Source organism: Eptatretus burgeri, chromosome 1 (genome assembly GCF_056783735.1).
Source record: "Eptatretus burgeri isolate ZD-2024b chromosome 1, Ebu_testis_v1, whole genome shotgun sequence".
Taxonomy (NCBI): domain Eukaryota; kingdom Metazoa; phylum Chordata; class Myxini; order Myxiniformes; family Myxinidae; genus Eptatretus; species Eptatretus burgeri.
The window spans coordinates 161,140,663-161,160,197 of NC_140961.1; the positions used below are offsets into that span (position 1 = coordinate 161,140,663).

Genomic DNA, 19,535 nt, shown 5'->3' on the forward strand with positions numbered 1-19,535 from the left:
TTAACAAGACCTGGTCAACTGCCTTAGACTGGGAGTCTCTTATCTCATGTCAGAATAATGCAAAACTGTTTTTTATCTGTTTTTTTTTTTTATTCTTCGGTATGACGGTGATGTTGACACTTCGATTTCGAGTGCGGTTATGATTTAAATCGTTGAGCGGCAGCCTATTAATTATATTTTATTATAACCGCACAAGAAATCGAAGTGTTAACATCACCGTCATACCGAAGAAAGAAAAAGAAAACCAGGGAGTCTGGAACACTGACACTAGCCATTACATTGACGTGTTTCGACTTATGAGTAACGTACAAGTAACGTGTGTCGACGTGTGTCAACGATCGCGTAACCTGCCTTCAACACGTTACTCATAGGTTAGAAATAAGTTTCGGGTACGCTAAACATTACCTCGACGTGTTTCAACTTATGAGTAACTTACAAGTAACGTGTGTCGACGTTTGTCAACGATCGCGTAACGTGCCTACAACTTATGGCCAGCATTATGCGGAACGTGTGAGTCATACGCTGGCATACATCGAAAAATTTCATGGAAAATTTGTCTAGCACCTCGGTGTACTACGACGTATGCCAGCGTACAAAGACTATGCCAGCATACTACAAAAGGCTAGCTTACTACGACATATGCCACCGTGCTCTTAACGTATACAAAACTTACCCATAATGTATTCGACATGTGCCAGCGTTTTAGCCAAATTTTGCATATGTCAGGCATACGCTGGCTAAATCGTCAAGCTGTGACAGGGCCTTTACATTGCATGTTGAGTGTTTATACACAGTTTTACCAAGATATCAGATTAAACATTGTTTACTTCAAATATGCCACATAGAAAGGTCTTGGTGTAGGGGAGGGGGGGGTAAGGGAGAGTCATTGTTTTGCCCTGCTGACTACATGATCACAGGCCAATGGATTACTAAACAGATAAGATTTCACAAAGGTTATTTATGACGAAAGTAAAGATCATGTGTGTATTTTCTTACTGGTCTCCTCAGGATGTATACTAAGCTTTATCAGAATGTATACTTAGCTTTATCAGCAAGTATACTTAGCTTTGTCAGCATGTATACTTAGCTTTATCAGTATGTATACTTAGCTTTATCAGTATGTTTACTTAGCTTTATCAGCATGTATACTTAGCTTTGTCAGCATGTAGGTTTATTAAATTATTTCTCAAAAGGCACAAAACTAAGTTAATTTCACATTTTACTTGATAAAAGACTTCATTTTAATTCAGTTTCTGCAGTTCCTCATTTTGTTCGAGCAGTACAAAGTAAAGGGTTTGCACTGTAAGAACAAATCTACTGAAAATCTAAATTTGTCGTTTGGCTAGCAGCAGGCTCGTTTCCACCACTTCACCTGGACTTGAGGTATGTGGTGGGTTAACACCCTTTCTGGTGGATGCAACCAATTCTGCTCTTCAAAAGTGCTCCCCAACACCAGACGACCCTCGAATATTCGTGCAGCTACTGTGCCTGACTGAATTGCATATGTATGATGTCCACAGCCACAGCTGTTACACACAGACCCACAGCTGTAACACAGAGAAAATGCTTTTTCACCATTGTAAATGATTTAAATCGTTACTCATTCACATTATGAGCGACCTGTACATGCATGCTTAAACATGCGGCACCTTCCGCCACATCGACATCGCTTTTACCATCTATTTTAAATCAACCACAAATTCCTGCCACAATCGGCTGCAAAAACTAAGATCATAATACAATGATGCAACCAATCGTGCAAATACAACCAATCTATCGTTTATGCTCAAAGAATTGTCGTTTTTAATCATGCTAATGACAGTGCACTTGCCATCAACAACAAAAATCTAACAATTATTTTAGCTTTAATACTACAACCAACTCCTCACAAGCGGGCCCCCATTTTTTGTCTTATCTGCTAAATCTCACACACGCGGCCTGGTAAACAAGCAGATTCACAGGAGGATGTTTACTTGCCCTGCCTCACTGTACGTGAAGAGCTGTTGCTTACATTTTAATTTAAAATGTAGATTTTATTTTTTTCTCTTTTCTCAAACTCAAACTATATATTCTTTTTAAACAATATCTTATTATTCCAACCACGTTTGCACAATCTCCACTGAATCCTGCACGATGACCTCACCCGTTCATGTGAGATCTGAAGGTCAATTGTTCTTGCAACCTACTTTGCATATACACACACACACACACACACACACACCATGCTTGCTTGCTCGCTCCACACTCCAGCTTCGGGCAGACTTCATTTTAATCCTCTCACGCTTGCAACCACAATTCAACTGCCTGTTGTGTTCGACACACACGCACTCTCAAATGCACGTGAACCACCTCAGATCATTAACTCCGCATCTCACATTAAATCATATTGGTTTCATACGTGAAGATTTAAATAATTTTTGATGTTAATTCATGACCTGGCTCAGTATCCTTTGTTTGGCTGATTTATTATCCACAATTATTTTTCACATATTTTAGCTCAAATGGGAAAGTACTTGCGTCATCATCCGAGACTTCTGCCAGGCTCGCTCGTGGGGCTGTTGATGCTTTCGCATTTCTTTGGTATTGCGAGAAGTCATCAATATCACACTCTTCTTCTTCTTATCGTTTCTCCTTCTGCAATTTTCTTTGGATTATAACTTGTCGTCGTTGTTTCATGAACACTTCCGCTTCTTTATTCGTTTTTTCAGCCCTGTATCTTTCCTCAATTAATCTCAGGTGGGCTTATTGTTGCTCTTAAATGAATAAGTAATTCTTGTACTCAAGCATTATAAGCTCTTTCCTTTTCTCCTTCCGGTGCGACATCCGGCCACATGGCTAATTCCTTAGTTTTCCGCCATATTTTGACCGGCAATACTGTTGTCATTAATCCGATCACATCCTTGTGGTTAGCTTTGTATAAATTTAAACAATACTGTATTTGTTCCACTAATCCTTCTGGATTATCATCATAATCTTTCATTTGCATTTTCCTGGCTTGTAAATCACTCTGATTCCATGATTACTAACGTGTACAGGTTTGCAGCAGCCTGAAAGGTCGCATTCATACTCGTATCTCTCATCTCACCTTCATCTACTACCTTCATCTACTACCGAATATTTACTCCACACGTGCCTTGCACTGAGTGTGGAGTTATCGCCGGTAATATTTCCTGCACTTCCTTAAGAGTAGCCTGTGCGTTTTTCAAATTCCCATTAATGCTTTTACTTTTTGTCTGCTCCTCTCAAGGCTCTCTTCCGCCCTCCAATCGACTGGTTTTCAAGTCCTTTTTTATTTTTTATCTCTTGCTTTTTCTCTTCTTAGATTTTTAATTATATCTCGATGAAATCTTTGCTTTTTCTGTTCTCTGTCCACAACTTCACATCTTTTAAAGTTCTTGACCCAAAGGTCTCATTCATAAACTCGGCATTTGACCTGAAGGCGGGTGCATCCTCGTCCGCTCCCTTTTGATGTTTGTTCCCCATAAACACTTGTCAGTGCTTCCCCTCTCATTCTAAAATCGCTCTGAGCACTTGCTCATTGCTCATTTCTCTAAATCGTTCCAAGCACTTGCTAGTGCTTTTCGTTCTAAATCATTCGAAGCACTCGTCAGTACCTCTCTTTTCCAGCGATTAAGCCCTTTAGCCTCCGGGCTTTCGACGAGTGCTTCTTGGCTTTTCTTGGCCCTTTCTGCACATATCCACCCAATCGCCAACACGAATCTAGCGCCTCCCACCCTCTCGACTCGGCGACTCTTGATCCAATCCGTCCTTTCAGACTCGGCGATAATCTTTCTGTATGTAGTACCTCCCACTGGTTTACACAACTTGACAATTTCGTCGACGCAACATCTCTGATCCTCTACCTTGTGATCCCGAGACGCTTTTATCAAAACATACCAAGATGTTACCCTCTCTTAAAGGCCTTAAAATATAAGAAATAAATAAATAAAATAAAATAAAATAAACCAAAATAAAATAACTAAATGTCTCCTATTTTACTCAACAAACAGCTCTGTATATATCCTTACCTTCTTAATTTTGGTTCGAGACTGCAGAACCCTCCGTGGAGAGCTCTTCTGCCTGGGAGAAACACATGTTCCAGCAGGGATTTCTCACCTTTGGCCTCATCAGCATTAACTTACAACCAGGCAAAACCCTTCTCCCAGGAATGAAGGCTGTCATCCCACCTTCATTGCCAAACTGTGGAAGCAGTATCCTGCTACTACAAGACGGAGAAGCATAAGTTCATATACAAGCCATTTATTTAGCAAAACAAAAGACACTTCCATGCACGGAAGGAAGCATTCAACTCTCAATGGTATTGCGAGCCAAAGACATAAGGTTTCATCATTTGGACATTTGGGTTACTGTCTCGGATGGTCATTAATGGAGCTATGTATTAAATTGGAGGTTGCTCATCATTATATTTTGACAATTTGTGCGTTTTGCGTTGTTTTTTTTTAATATCTTTGGGAGAGGCTCGTTTGTGGTATATCGAGGAATTTTTTTTTCCTCGTTGAATTGTTACTGACAACACATTATAGGCTCATTGTGTTGGATACTACCAGTAAGTTTGCACTTAGACCTGATTGTATGTGCTCGTGGCAATGGATAAGCCTGGATATGTCATCTATATAGTTCTCTTAATCAATTGACTTCTTTCTGGCAGCTAATACTGACTATGATGGACTTGGATTCAAGCACAACTAAGTTCAAATGTAACCTATAACCTATCACCCTTCAAGCATGCAAACTCGTGATATTGCTATGTATGCTATACTAGCAATTAACACTTTGTCAGAGGGATTTACTATGGCACAATCCCATGAGAAGCGTTGGTATTTTTGAATGGTCACAACACATGCCAAAATCAGTGGAAACTATTTTCTATAGACACAGTAATTTTTTAATAGTATGAACCTACTTGTCACCTTTTTTACATCGTAAGGCTCACTTCTGTAATCAAACTGAATGGTAGTGTGGCTTGCTTGGATGGATACCACGGTACAAATGGCACCATTTACTAGGTCAACATTGGTATAAATGTTGCGAGTCATTACTCCAGCTCCAATTATGAGAAAAGTTTGGCTTATAAAACTGCTGTCATATCACAGTCTTCGTTGATCTTTTCTAACTGATCAAAAGCTTTTTGTTCCATTTACACATTCTGCAAGTGTCATGGACTTCATCTGTACACATAAATTGGTATACTTCAGAAGTCAGACAACTGAGCATTTAATTGTTTAACTTATTGCATGCTTTTTGGGGGGGAACAAATAAAAAAATAACGCAACATGTCATGGCCCCTTGTTTTAGTAATTTTGCTGTATGGAGTTAAAGGGCTGGCCCATATTTATGTACAACTAAAATGGCCGCTTGTCTACTCGTCAGCCATATTTGATCAGATCGCAAAATAAAGTGAGGGGCACGTGTATGCCCTCATGTACTGTGCTTGGGCTCAGTTTGAACAAAATCAGACGATGTATCTCAGAGAAATCGTTTGGCAAAGATTTAAGTAACAAAATGGCCACCAGTCGGCCATCTTGGATCTGATCTCGGAAAAAAATGACATGTACATGTAAACCATAATTTTTTTATCTGGGACTCAAGTATAAATAACATTGTTAAATGCAAATCCAAGAAATAGTTGAAGACTTGTTCAGCATCAGGTTTTTTTTACAACTAAAATGGCCGCCAGTCAAACATCTTGGATATTATCTCGAAAATAAATAATGTCCTTATGTATACCACCATTCGTTATGTGTCTGCCAAGTTTGAACAAGATCGGTAAATGCATCTACTAGAAATCATTGAGGACGTGTTCAATACCAGGGTTTTTATGAAACTAAATTAGCCGCATGTCGGCCATCTTGGATCTGATATCGAAAACAATGGACATGTATATGTACATCATTATATCTCGTGTTTGCGCCAAGTATGAATAAAATCTGTCCCTACATCTCTGAGATATGGTTGCAGAAGCACGCACGGACGGAAACGGAAATTGGAATAAGCCCAACGGGGCTAATAAACAGACAGGTGAGCGGCCAGCTTGCTGATGTACTATGAATTTGTTTGATACACTCCAATGAATGACTCGTTTTTGAAGAATATGAAGCGTTTCATCAGTTGGACAACCACAGTGTACACCATCCAAGATTGATGAAAAGTGGGGGTCTTTCCTTTGGCGTTTGTTGATGGCGAGTTCGACATAAGTGACAGCATCTCTCCAAATGTTGACAGACGTTGCACGTCCGAGTTTGAACTGCAGTGACTTTTGAGTGATCTTTTCAAATACAGGGTGCCCATTGACAGGTTGTCATTGAAGATCACCAACAAAGGGTATATTTTTGGATACGAACCATTGATGGTTACCAAACAGCTCTTCCATTTCAAGTGCATGCATGCAAAGTTGTGGCTGGACACAGCTTGGAAACTTTGTAGATAACAATCATTTTCACGCTCCGAGGCACAGTTTATCATTGCTTTTTGAGAAGATTTTGGCAGGGCCCTGCACGTAGATGGTATCCCATCGTGCTCAATTGGCAACTGGAAGAACCAATGAATGGTGATGCCACCAATGTTGAAAGCTGCTCAACCAGTTGATGCTGCAACATCACATGTTAAATCATTAAATGGCCAAAGGTAGCGATTTTATGATGTGATGGTTTGGATTAGGAACAATTTACCAAATATTCAAAGTGGTGTAAAGTTACAGACATTCATTTGTGTCATGTTGTTAGTGAAAAAGGTGACTGTTAACTTTGTTGAAGATGTACCTCTGGTCATCGTTGAGCATCACGACTCTCTTTCTGAGGTCAGAGTATCAGTCAGATGAGCATTCATGTCAAATAGCTCTTCTATTGCTGTTCTCGCTTCACCCATTAGCTGTGGATCATTATCATGTTTGCTGAGTTTGTGCTCTGCAACAACAGCCTGCCTGGAATCATTGACCTTTTTCATGTTGTCCCAGGCTTGCAACATCTTCAATAATCTGGTGTGCTAAGTAGAGCAGTTGCTGTCACCAGACAACAGGCATAAAAACGCTTCTTCAGCAGTTTAATTTTAAAGAAACAAGCCACTTTCCTCTTTGAATGCTACAAAGAGGAGTATCAGAGAATAATAATATCCTTCTCTCTAGTCTTCTTTACAGGATCAAATATCTTGTCATTGGGATGTCGCGGTTTTGTAAGCTTAAGATACTTTTTGTCTCCATCACCATCTGCACCACAGCAATCATAATTGGCTACAAAGTCATAGAGACAAATATCGTCTACATCGTGAAGAAGATATTTGTCTCTGATATAACAAGTGTCCAAAAGGTTGACCTGGAAGATGTCTTCACTGTCTAGATTGTGCTTTGTGATATCTTCCTAAACCTTGTGGTCCTTCAGCGTGCGACTCCTTTTGTGAACCACAGAGATATCAACCCACTTAATGACGTTGGAATTATCGGTGAGGTGGTCATCAAGCAACAGATCGCTGACCTCATACAGCCCACACTCTCAAGAGTGTAAACTGTGCACACCGAAGCTCCAGTGCCGACTGTAAACATTTTTAATTTAACTACCGTCATGCCAGATGTCATGCAAATTACTTTTTTCCAGCCTTTTAACATGACTGCGAACGTAGTGGGCAAGAGCGAGTGATGACTCATCCATATATAGGATGTCAATATTGGCCTTCCACAGCATTAGGCAGAGGGGGTTGTAGTCGTTGACACTCACCTCCAAAGCCATTCACAGCAAGTGTTCGATTTTATTTCGTGATGTGAGTGAATCCTTTACGTAATTCAAAGCAGCAGTTTCACGGGTTTGGCGAGGAAATCCAAACTTTCACCTTATAAAGAAGGTGTTGCTGCACTATTTTTTTGTATACCTTGTGGAGGCTTGTATGAGGGCTAACACACAATGCACAGAAAGGGGGGCATGAGACAAGAGGGATGGGAGAGGGAAGGACAAAACAGTGGGGGAATAGAGACATTAGGAGATCTGTGAAAGGGAGAGGGATTGGGTGGGGAACACCAGAAATACAAGATGGACATTATAGGGACTTTCAGGAAGAAAAGCAAGGAATTTGAAGGAGGTAGGTTTGGGGTGGGTTAACGGGGGTAGAAAAGATCGAGGATTTGGATGGGGGGTGATAAGAGGTGGTGGTGAACAGCTGTTTTGAAGACCTGGAGGAAAGAATGGGATTGAACAAAATGAGGGAGTTTAGTCCCAAGGCAGGAAAAAAGAGGAATGAAAGAGTGAAGGTGAGCAGTGATTCGTGAATTGCGTGTTTGATTTCCATATGTGCTACATTTATGTATTTGCATTTGGTCTTGTGACCAACCTGTTTAAGTCAGGATCAGCTTCTTTGTCAGGTGTGATGCAAGCGATCCTCTGTTGTATCCAAGCTGGGATTCATTCAGGATAATCATGGCCAATGAGTAGAGCGTCTTGTATATACAAAAGCACATTGTAATGCAGAGCCCTATGAGTTTGGAATTCTTTTTTTCTCGTACAAATGATCTACTTGACCAAGCACTCACTGCACCTTTTAGTTGAACAGCATGAACGAATGCATGGAATTTTAATTAAAACTTCCTGGACACTGATATTGGATCTTCAGTACAAAGTTTTGCTGTGTTTTGGAATAGGAAACTTTTCTGATATACCTATCGATATCAAGGGACTCATATTCTGCACCGCTGAGAGGAGGGAGTATAGCAGGTGGTGACCTCCATGCACAGATAATACACCTTCGATCATTCTGTCTTGCAAACCAGCACTGTTTTGTCCCAAGTACTGATTGAAGCATTGTGCAAAAATTGGTTTCAATGTGTTCATCACGCCTTTCTAATTTGTGCAAGAGTGCATCAACTGTTATGGGTTGAACTTTGGTAACTGGTAGTTTTAAGCAGATTGTATACATCTGCTGAGATCTCACGCCTTTGCATCTGCCAGAGAAGGAAGAAGACATACTGAGGATCTTTTCTGCAATGCAAATCTTTGTTTAAGAGCCACGATTTGACATAATCACTGTGAGAAAGCTTCACCCGATGGGGATGATGCCCACCAAACTGTCCAGTAGGAAAGATAACCAGAAAGCACATCACATCGATGTACTTCATGCGATTGTCCAAAGGTACTTATACGATGCTTAGAATGTTGTACTGCTAGAAGTCAGATTAATGCCAGACCTTGTTGTCGAAGTTTCTAATTGTGTCAGCTTGAAAAGTAGTTATGTAATCTGTGTTAGCCTTCTTTAACACGGAACTGTGTCTGTTACTGGAAACTTATATTACCTTATAAGCGACCTCATCAACAAAATCGTCATACACATCTTTGTAAAGCCAGTTAATTTTTTTTTAGCGTTTTTGTGGAAGTCTTGACACAGTCTATATTGACGAGGCAACACCACAAAACTTGACCCTTTGTTGGCTTGCCATTAATTATAATGTACAACTCAGGTTATGGTAAAGAATTGCTAAGATGCTGAATCTGATCCAGTCTCAATAGTTTTTTTTCAATGGGAGAGGGAGAAAGAACATGGTACCCTTACATCCTTTAAGGGACTTATATGCAGGTACTTTTGCACTATATGTACCAACCTTGACTACTGTTTGATAGCATTTGCAATGTCGAATAAGGTACCAACTCAAACAATCCAATTTCACCAACTCAGATGGAATCGGAAGTGTTTGTAATCCATTGACACAAATATGTGGTGGCAGTTCATATTTCTTCATGAATGACTTGCAGTGATTTCACATGTACAGCACTTGCTCGTCAGCATGTGGGTTGTGTTCTAATATGAAGGCTTTCGAAGCAGGCCAGAACTTTGTCCCAAGGTTATCAGAAAGTTTTACTTTTGCTACAGATTTACTCTGATGCATGCATTCACAGCCAAAACATGCATGCTCTGGATCATCATCAAAAAAGCCACCCGTCGGTAGCACGCACTCCCCCTCTTTGTCTCCCTCACCCCATCTTTTTGTATATATATCTCTCTCTCTCTCTCTCTCTCTCTCTCTCTCTCTCTCTCTCTCTCTCTCTCTCTCTCTCTCTCTCTCTCTCTCTCTCTCTCTCTCTCTCTCACAAACACACACACAACCTCACTAAATCCTCACTCCCCCCTTTCTGAGTATCCCCATCAGTAATGCGATGGGTGGTATTTGCTAGCAAACAAATGTTATTATTTTCATTCCATTCAAATACAATTATCTCAAATACATTAGATGATGTATTTTCTTTGTAGGCATCATGACATAAATCTATCTTTACCTACATTGAAACTGCTGTTCATTGTCCAACAAGAATCGTTCTCATGCATGCTGGTTTTTTGCATTCGATGTCTTTCATGTACTCTGGTTCTCTCTCCCTCAATGATTTCCTCAAAACAGGGGTATTTATTTGCTCCACTCCATTTCATACTTGGTAACTGGGGTCTTAGACCGATTAGGAACTCGTGAAAGCCTGGAATTTCTCCACGACGTTTTTCAAACCCAATAGCCCCAGAAAATATGTGGGAATACTGAGGGATTTTCACAGAAGGAGTATCAATGATTCCAATCCATGTTTTCCCACTTACATTATGAACCAAAAAAACCTCTGCCAAGGGTATGACATCTTTAAATTGCCACAATGCAAGTACCACTGTTGTCTTTGTTTGTGTTAAGATGTTTCCTACAACATGATGTCACATTTACATGAAAACACTTATGGCAAAAACACAAAAATTAAGTTAAATTTCAATTTCGGAAGAGGAGGGTTCAAATAGTTATTGGGACAACACTAACACAAGAGTCCAAGAAAGGGAATGTTATGACTAATTCAAAAATATATAATGACATGAGATTAGAAAGGAGATATTTTACTTATAAAAGAAATGATATGGAAGAGGAGGTGTACATTAAATTGGAAGAGGATGGTGGGAGGAAGATGATATATAAAATGGCTTGTTTCAGGGATGGGGATGATGATGGAGGGGAAGGGGAGGGGTCGGTGATTAAGGATAGTGGTGGGAGACTAGTGACAGTTAGCGGGCAGTATTGAAGGTGTGGGAAGGATATTTGAAAGAGCTTTTGAAATGGGAAGGAAGCAACGGCGATCTTGAGCAACAGTGTTATGTGGAGGGGAAAGTGGAACTGGTGTAGATCACATCGGAGAAAGTGCAGATGACATTGAAGAGGATGACAAAGTGAAGAGTGCCAGGCATTGATGAGGTGTGTACAGCGAAGATAATTGCAACAAAATAAGTTGGAGTCAGTTGGATGAAGAGGCTATTGAATGTATGCTTGAGAGAGGGTTCAATTTCGGAGGAGTGAAGAACAGGGCTAATTGTGCCGATATGGAATGGGAAGGACAATGTTCATGATCCGGGGAAGGGCGATGTTCAAGATCCAGGGAATGGCGATGTTCAAGATCCGGTGAATGGCAATGCACAAGATCCGGGGAAGTGCAGAGGCATTATGCTCCTAAGTCATGTAATGAATGTGTTGGAGAGGATTCTGGATGGGAGGATAAGGAAGGGTGGCGAGATGGAGATCGGAGACGAGCAGCAAGGATTTAGAAAGGGTAGGAGAATACGGATGGCATGTTCATGTTGAGACAGCTGGTGGAGAAGAGGATGCAAGTTGAGATGGCATTGGGATTTGTGGACCTGGAGAAGGCCTGTGACACTGTTCTGAGTGAGAGATAGAGAGAGAAAGAGAGAGAGATGGTGACCCAGAGATGGATGGGTGTGCCGGAAGCAGAAGTTAGGTTGGTGGAAGGGATGTACAAGGCAACGAAGGGAAGAGTTTTGGTTGGTCCTGGGATGTCTGAGGATTTCAGCATGGACATTTATTTGAGGCAGGGAAGCCCTCTCAGCCCACTCATGTTTATCATGGTGATGGAGCTGGTCAGCAGGAAGGTGAGCTTGAGTGGTAGTTTGAGGAGGATGCTCTATGTGGACGATCTGGCTGTTGTGGTGGGGAGTGGGTGGGAGATGCAGGAAGTACTATGGGAGTGTAAGAAGCCATTAGGAAAGCATGGGCTGAAGATGAGTATGTAGAAGACTGAGGTGATGTGGGTCGGGCAGCAGAGAAAACTAGATGGTTTTCATGGAATACTTACCCTGCACAGTCAACGGTTTTGGAGTTATAGATATGCAACGTTTTTCGTTTTTTCCAAGATGGCGCCTGTACCACATGACCGATGACATCATGATTATCATTAAAATATTCTACAGGAGGCGCTGCTCCTGTGGTGAAAATTTCATAACCATCAGACCAATAGTTGCTGAGAAAAAAATTATTAATGATTATATAAGTGTTGTACTTGTCAAATTTTGACATCATAACAAAAGCACCGATGACATCATCATTAACAAATCTTATTCCCCATGGGGAGTCGTTGACAATGAGACAGGTCTCAAATTTTCCATGGAGTGGTTTCAGAGATATAGAGGTGAGAAGTTTTTCCAACATGGTGAGAGAAAGAGATCATATAACTTATCATGAGAGATCACAGATCGAGAGAGAGATCACATCATATGACTTATGATGTCATAATTAGCATTAGCATGTTCTACTGGAGGTACTCCGATGGTGAAAATCTTGTGTCAATCAGACCAAGAATTGCAGAGAAATAAAATTCATACTGATCGAATCAAGCATTGAACTTGTCGAATTATGACGTCATCACTAAGGTTCCAATGATATCATCATTAACATATCTTATTCGCCAGGGGAGTACTTGACAATAAGACATGTTTCAATTTTTTTCCATGGAGCGGTTTCAGAGATATAGAGATGAAATTTTTTGATTTTTCCAAGATGGCGCCTGCACCACGTGTCCAATGATGTCTTCGTTATCATCACAAAAATATTCCACATGAGGAACCAATCATATTCTGAAAAAATCGTGTCCATCAGACTAACAGAAACAGTAATCTTTTTTTTTTCATACTAATCAGATCAAGCGTTGTACTTGTCAAATTATGACGTGATAATGAAGATGATAGATGATAAATGATAGAAGTAGATGATAAATGGGGTTTCTGGAACTCCCATTCAAACGAATGGGGAAAAGGGAAAAACTTTCTGACTCAAGCCCCAAAAGCCCAAAATAGGAGACTGATTTTCTCCCCACCCATCTGCTTCCCTCCAATACAAGCAAATGTAAAATTGCGAGTGATTTTCTCCCCACCTATCCCCTTCCCTCACACACAAGCAAATGTGAAATTGAGACTATGAAAGATTGAGACTCCTTCTCTCTCTCTCTTCTCTCTCTCCTCCTTCTCTCTCTTCTCCCTCTCCTCCTCTCTCTGCTCTCTCTCTCTCTCCTCCTTCTCTCTCTCTTCTCCCTTGTCTCAGTTTTTGCAAGTCCTTTCTCATCCCTTGCTATGCTTGAACCACTTTCACCCCATAGAATATCATACATATATTCATCTGGATTCTGCGATACTCTTGAATCCACAATTATTTTTCTCATAAAAGGAAAGCAATAAGATTTGTTGAATATTTCTGAAATAGTTTTATATTTCATTACCTTTAGAAGTTAATTTTTATTTCATATTTTAATTAAATTTCTATTTGTGGGTTTTTTGGCATCAGTATAAGGCCAGTTTTTAATTGAAAATTGCTCGTGCCCATGTTCCATTTCATAAGTAATGTAAAATCGAACACCCTTTTCTAGTAGGTATCCTTGAATGCAAAAATTATAATTTTATTGAAGTCTTCTTGCTGTCTTTTATGTATCAGGAATATATAACAGATTAATATGATGACACGTAATAGCACCCCCATCTTTCTGTTGTTAAATCAGTTTGTATTCCTCGACTTTGTATAATTATCCAATTTCCTTCCTTCTTTGTCATATAAACTATTGCTTCACCATCATATAATTTCCTATTCCCGAAATCGTGTATTTGTTGTTTGCTAATTGTGCTTCCACATATCTCCTGATTCTTACCAAGAGGGTTATATTCTTCTTTACGAGGCTGAGAAAAATTGTGCAGGTCTTCTAGGTTGAATGAAAAAGACCAATTATATCCAAAATCACACATATAAAACCTTCATTTCTCTATTCTCATATTAACTATTCTTCCTTCTTCATAAAATTCAATAGGAAGCAGATAATTGAATTTAATAAGAAAAGGTGTAGGGTTTGTTGAACCAGGTGTTGTGGTTGTAAATTCTACTCCTTTCACAAAACATGCCGTTTTAGTGAAGGATATATATTGTGATAAATCACTTAATCTCACCAAGTCATTCACATCAGTCGGGCTTGGATAATTTATAAATTTAGAAGCATTTTTCATATTAATATTTTTTGCTGTACTATATTTCTGTCGTTCAGCCTGTGCATTTGTGTAATAATTTGATAAATCAATATCCGGTTCTTGGGAGACACCAACGATAGAACCATCTTTACCAACATAAGTCATTGATATAAGAAACCCAATAACTCTCTAACTGCATTATCAATTGTGAAATCAACCTTGTACTTTTAACTTTAATCATTGATTTTGAAGTATGTTTTTGAATATCAAAAACAATATTCTTTGGTTCATCGTCCTGGTCTTTCATAAGGCGAGCAATTTCGGAAGATATTTGAGAAATCTCATATTCTCCGGTGGAAACTGTTGTCGTTTTGTATCCACTTCACGGATTATAACAAACTTGTCATTTTTCTCGGTTATATTAAATGAGGGATAATAAGTTTCCATGGACAATAAAGGCGCCTCATATTCTTTTGATGCGTCAAGTTGTAGTGGGCATGGGAATGAAGATGTGTGGTCGCTTGTTGTGAAATTTAACTCAGGATTGTGCTTCCCATCTTATTTAATATGAGATAAAATGTCTTTATATTGACATATATTAATTATTTTCATGTTCATCAACTGGTCGAAAATGGCTGATGCTTCATTAAAACAATTACTTCTAGCCTTCTTACTACCTAACAGCAATAACAGTCCATTGACTAATTGTGATGGGTCATTTGGAAGAAAACTAACACCTGAACCAAACGTACTTAAAGCCTGAATAATGTGTTTCTCCTTCCCATTCTTCTTACTTTTACCAGATAGACTAACCCTATAATTAAGAGAGTCCAGCAGATCAATATATACTCTATCATTATTATTTTTCATATCCAATGGATTATCAAAATACTTTGATTCATCACTCACAGTTGAACCTTGTTTTCCATCTTTTGTTAGAAGAAACATTAATCTCAGAGTTAGTTTAGCAGGGGGTTGAGCAGAACTCAAGAACCTTAATTCATCATTAGTTATCAATCGCTTTTTTGAACAAGATGAAATATTGCTGGTTGTTCTGTTGAAATGAGTCCTGCCTTGGTTTTTGAATCCGCTGAATATTCATTGTTTTGAAGAGCATTCACAATATAATCAGCATGTTGATTAATCTCTTCCAGTTGTTGAAATAATCCATCATCATATTCTAATTCTCCGACATGCTCTAATTATTCCTCCATTTTTTGATTGAAATATTTTAACATTTGAAGTTTTTTCGGAATATATTCTATTGTGGGAACTGTAGAAGCATCTACAATTTTTTCTTGGGAAGTTTTTAAAAGTGGTTTAAAATTTTTCTCTTGTTTTCTTTCAAATGCTTCTTCACCCGATAGTTTCTGCCTGCATTTCTTCTTTATGTCTTCCTGTTGTTTTACAACTTTTGAAACCAATTCTTGATGCTCCTTCAATCTTCTTGCTCTTTCTTTCGCAACCATTTTTTTTTATTGGAAAATCTCATTCACTGAATTATAAAGGTCAACAGGGAGATTTTTCTTTTCTTCATCATTAAAGTAGATGTGTTCAAATATATCGTTTTCTTTAAATATTTCATCAAATTCTTTATTAACATTAATACGAGTTGTAATTTGTTCTTCATTAATACTTGTATCTCTGCTTTTGATGCATTTGCGTTGAGTTTCTTCATCAACATCAAAATCGAATGATAAAATCTTAACCCCATTACCACTCAGATGTTTAATAATTTATCTCATTCCTTCTGGATTTGTTTCTAATATCCCAAGAACACAAGATATTAGTTTCTTTCAGTCACTCTTACAATGTGAATATTTTGTTGTACCAAGAGAAACCCCGCTCAAATATTTTGCCTTCATTCCTCAATCACATATGTTCCTCCACTGAAATATAGTAATAATCTTTACCTTATACTTATCCAGCTCTTATTGCTCTCGTTGTTGTTGATACAATATGAACTACATGGTGCTTTTCAAGCAAATTTACCATATTTTCATTTGTACTATTCAAGAACCTTGATTTTTGAAAGTTTTTCCAGAAGCAGTTTTACCCATAAGATTTATAATAATAGTTGCCATTTATATATGTAATTGTTTAAAAAATATAAAATATATCCCTTAATATCTCATCTTTTTTCACAACAATATATTTATATTTTTCAGTTGTGTGCTTCATATAATCTGCAAATTCCTTTTTACTTCATAATGTAGAATAATTGTCTCTCCAAAAATTGTTTATATCTATTGAATTTAACTTCAACAAAATAAAAGTATTAGCATTGTTTCTTATTGAGCAAAGAGGGAGTTGAAAGTATGATTGACTTAAATAAATACAATTACAAGAAGAATGTCTCCCTCTTGTGTCGTTGCTATCCATTACCATTTGGTTTCTCTCATTAACACAATTATCAAAGATAATGAGGTTTTTTTTGATTTATCCAAATCTTGGGGAGAATGTATATCATTCGTGTTATCACAAAGAATACAAGTTATCAGCTTTGATTTCATTTTATATCTATGTGAATCACAAAATAGTTGTATTACATCTTCAATGTTGTAATCATTTAGTTTGTTTTGAAGTTTAAACAAACCGATTATATCTTCTTTTTGAAGATCAGCATTAAAACCTTGTGAGAGTAGTTGATACTCAGGTTGAAAACTCGACTTTGTGAAAATAATTAATTTATCATAATCCAAAAAGTTGGGAGTAAGGAGCATCTTTAAAAGTAAGCAGGTTTTTCCACACCCACTTGAACCAACTATGATACATCTTAATAAATTTGGAAGATTTTTATGGTTGTTAAATTTTATCTTATTTTCCCAAATGGGTAAAAAACCATTCATTTATATATTTGGAAAGCAGGTTATTTAATTTATTATTTGCTTTTTTGGAAACTCAATGTTTTATCCAAAGTTCAGGAATAATTTCAAGATAATCCATTATTTTATTTATACAATATCTTGTCTTGATATTTCCCTGAAAATGACAATCGTTAGTAATATAAATCATCAATCCCTGAAACATGGTCATCATTTGTTCAGTTTCTTCTCTTGTAAAAAATGGTGTATTCACACCACATACTTTACATTCATTTCTCGAATCAATCTAGTAAATTCATTCATTTTTGGTGTAAATCTCAAATAATTATATTCCTTTTTATATTTTTTATTTTCTATAATTAGAAGATAATCATAGAACATACATTGTTTATAGGCTTTTGCCGCTGTGTTTAATCCCCGTCTTTCACACACACGAAAATTCTCAAATTTGTCATGTGGAGAATCAGGAAATTCAAGAGGCTCAAAATCTAGTGAACTATTCATATTTATAAAGTAAAACTTTACTTCAAATAAAATTCATCTTCGTTGTCATCTTCGGAACTTTTATTGGTGCTTTCACATTTATCTATAAAACTACTTTCATAACTATCGTTTGAACACAAACTCTCGGTTTGAAATCACTGTCTTCTGTTCCAACAGAGATACTATCATCACTCTCATAATCTTCAAAATCTTCAGTTAAATAATGACTCATATTTAATTAGTGGAAAAAACATTACCATCTATATCTATATACTTTCTTTTCATTAACAGATTCAACTACTACATTTGTTATATTAAAGGTAATTTGAAAATGATCCTTAACTACTATTGAACGAAATGTCATTTCACCTGATATATTAACATCAGTTATTTCAGCAGGATTTACATCTTTAAGGTTGTTTAAAAAAATACAAATTTCTCCTTGCATATTATAGATGGTCCTGTCTTTTTTTTCAAAAGCTTCATCCATAAGGTTTTTCTTTTTTGATAGTTTTTCTTGTTTCATTGCTTTTTTAGTTTTGAATATATTGCCAGAAGGAGAGGAGAAACTGATGTTGGAGCTACTTTCATTGATGTTCTTCCAGATATAATAAAAGTCCTTCCACTGAAGGAAATTGAAGAACTCATATTATTCACCATAATTGTTTTATCCAATAGTTGTTATATTTATCTTTATACAATTCTACATCCTCGACATATTTCTCAGTATGTTTTACAAATTAAGAGATTGATTGAAACTTGTATTTTGTGTCTTGATACATTGTATTTATTAAGTGAAAAAAGTTGGAGGATAAAATGGTTTTAAGCACAGATTTACCTATAAATTAAACAGAATTTTCATCAAGAAAATTTTATGTTAAGCAAAGTTTTGTTATCTAAATATGGCGAATACAACGTACTGTGATGTTTGTAATCATGAATAAAAATGTTACAAAAAAAACACCTTCAAACCAACAAACTCACATTCAATATTTTCAGACAAATATCTCTACTTGACCAAGAAACAAAACATTGTGATGGATGTTAAAATAATATTCTTTTAAAAAATTTGTTGCAATAAACACCTTCAATCACACAAGCACAACAACAATGAAGAAAGGGAAGGTGCCACTAAATTTTCCATTAAAAACACTGATGAAGCATTTGAAGGACATATAAAAATAAGATTATTTCCCTTTCAAGACCCTGGACCATCTTCAATCATGAAAGTTGTTCATGTGGTTAAACAATGTATTGAAACTATAATTAAAAACTCATTAAGTGAAATGAAAACTCATTAAGTGAAAGTTTTATATGGGAGTAAAATTGAATATGGTAAGAGAAGGCAATGAAACTACTCCCATTATGATGACACAACCTCACTTTATCTCATAATTTCAAGATTTTGTAAGATGTGACATTGACGATGAACTCCAGAGACAAGAACAAGATGTTGATAACACTGTAGTAGGTAGTGGATTTGCTATTTCAAAAATAATCTTTTTAGATATACACATCTTAAAATCAGATCCTCTTCAAGCTTCTTCTTATATTGTTTTACCAAAAGAGATAAAACTTAAGAAAGCGGCTGTTAATATTGAAAACAAAGATAATAAATGTTTTCTATGGTCTGTTCTTTCTCAGTTACATCCTCCACAATGGAAACCTGAAAGAGTTGACTATTATAAGAAAGACGAGAATACATTAAATGTTGAAGATTTAAAGGTTCCAATGTCATTGAGAGATATTCCTAAATTTGAGAAAATAAATAATCTATCTGTTAATGTAAATGGATTAACGGATACAAACAAAGTTCAGATATTAAAAATTTTCAAACAACTATAAAAATAATGAAACACATATTGACCTTCTCTACCTTACTTCAAAGGGAAATCACATTCTGCTTTCATCAAAAATTTATCAACATTAACCAAATCAAAACTGTACAATCGAAAATGTAAAATGTATCCATGTAAG

At 37.2% G+C, this 19,535-nt stretch overlaps 1 protein-coding gene across 1 annotated transcript in view; it reads right to left on the reverse strand.

Annotated features, from left to right (window-relative positions):
- LOC147035884 (extracellular calcium-sensing receptor-like) overlaps positions 1-19,535 on the reverse strand; it is a 106,340-nt gene that overhangs the window by 77,475 nt on the left and 9,330 nt on the right. Inside the window, exon 4 of the mRNA XM_085869845.1 lies at positions 10,273-10,670. Coding sequence (XP_085725971.1) covers positions 10,273-10,670 — 398 coding nt within the window. The remainder of the gene's footprint in view (positions 1-10,272; positions 10,671-19,535) is intronic.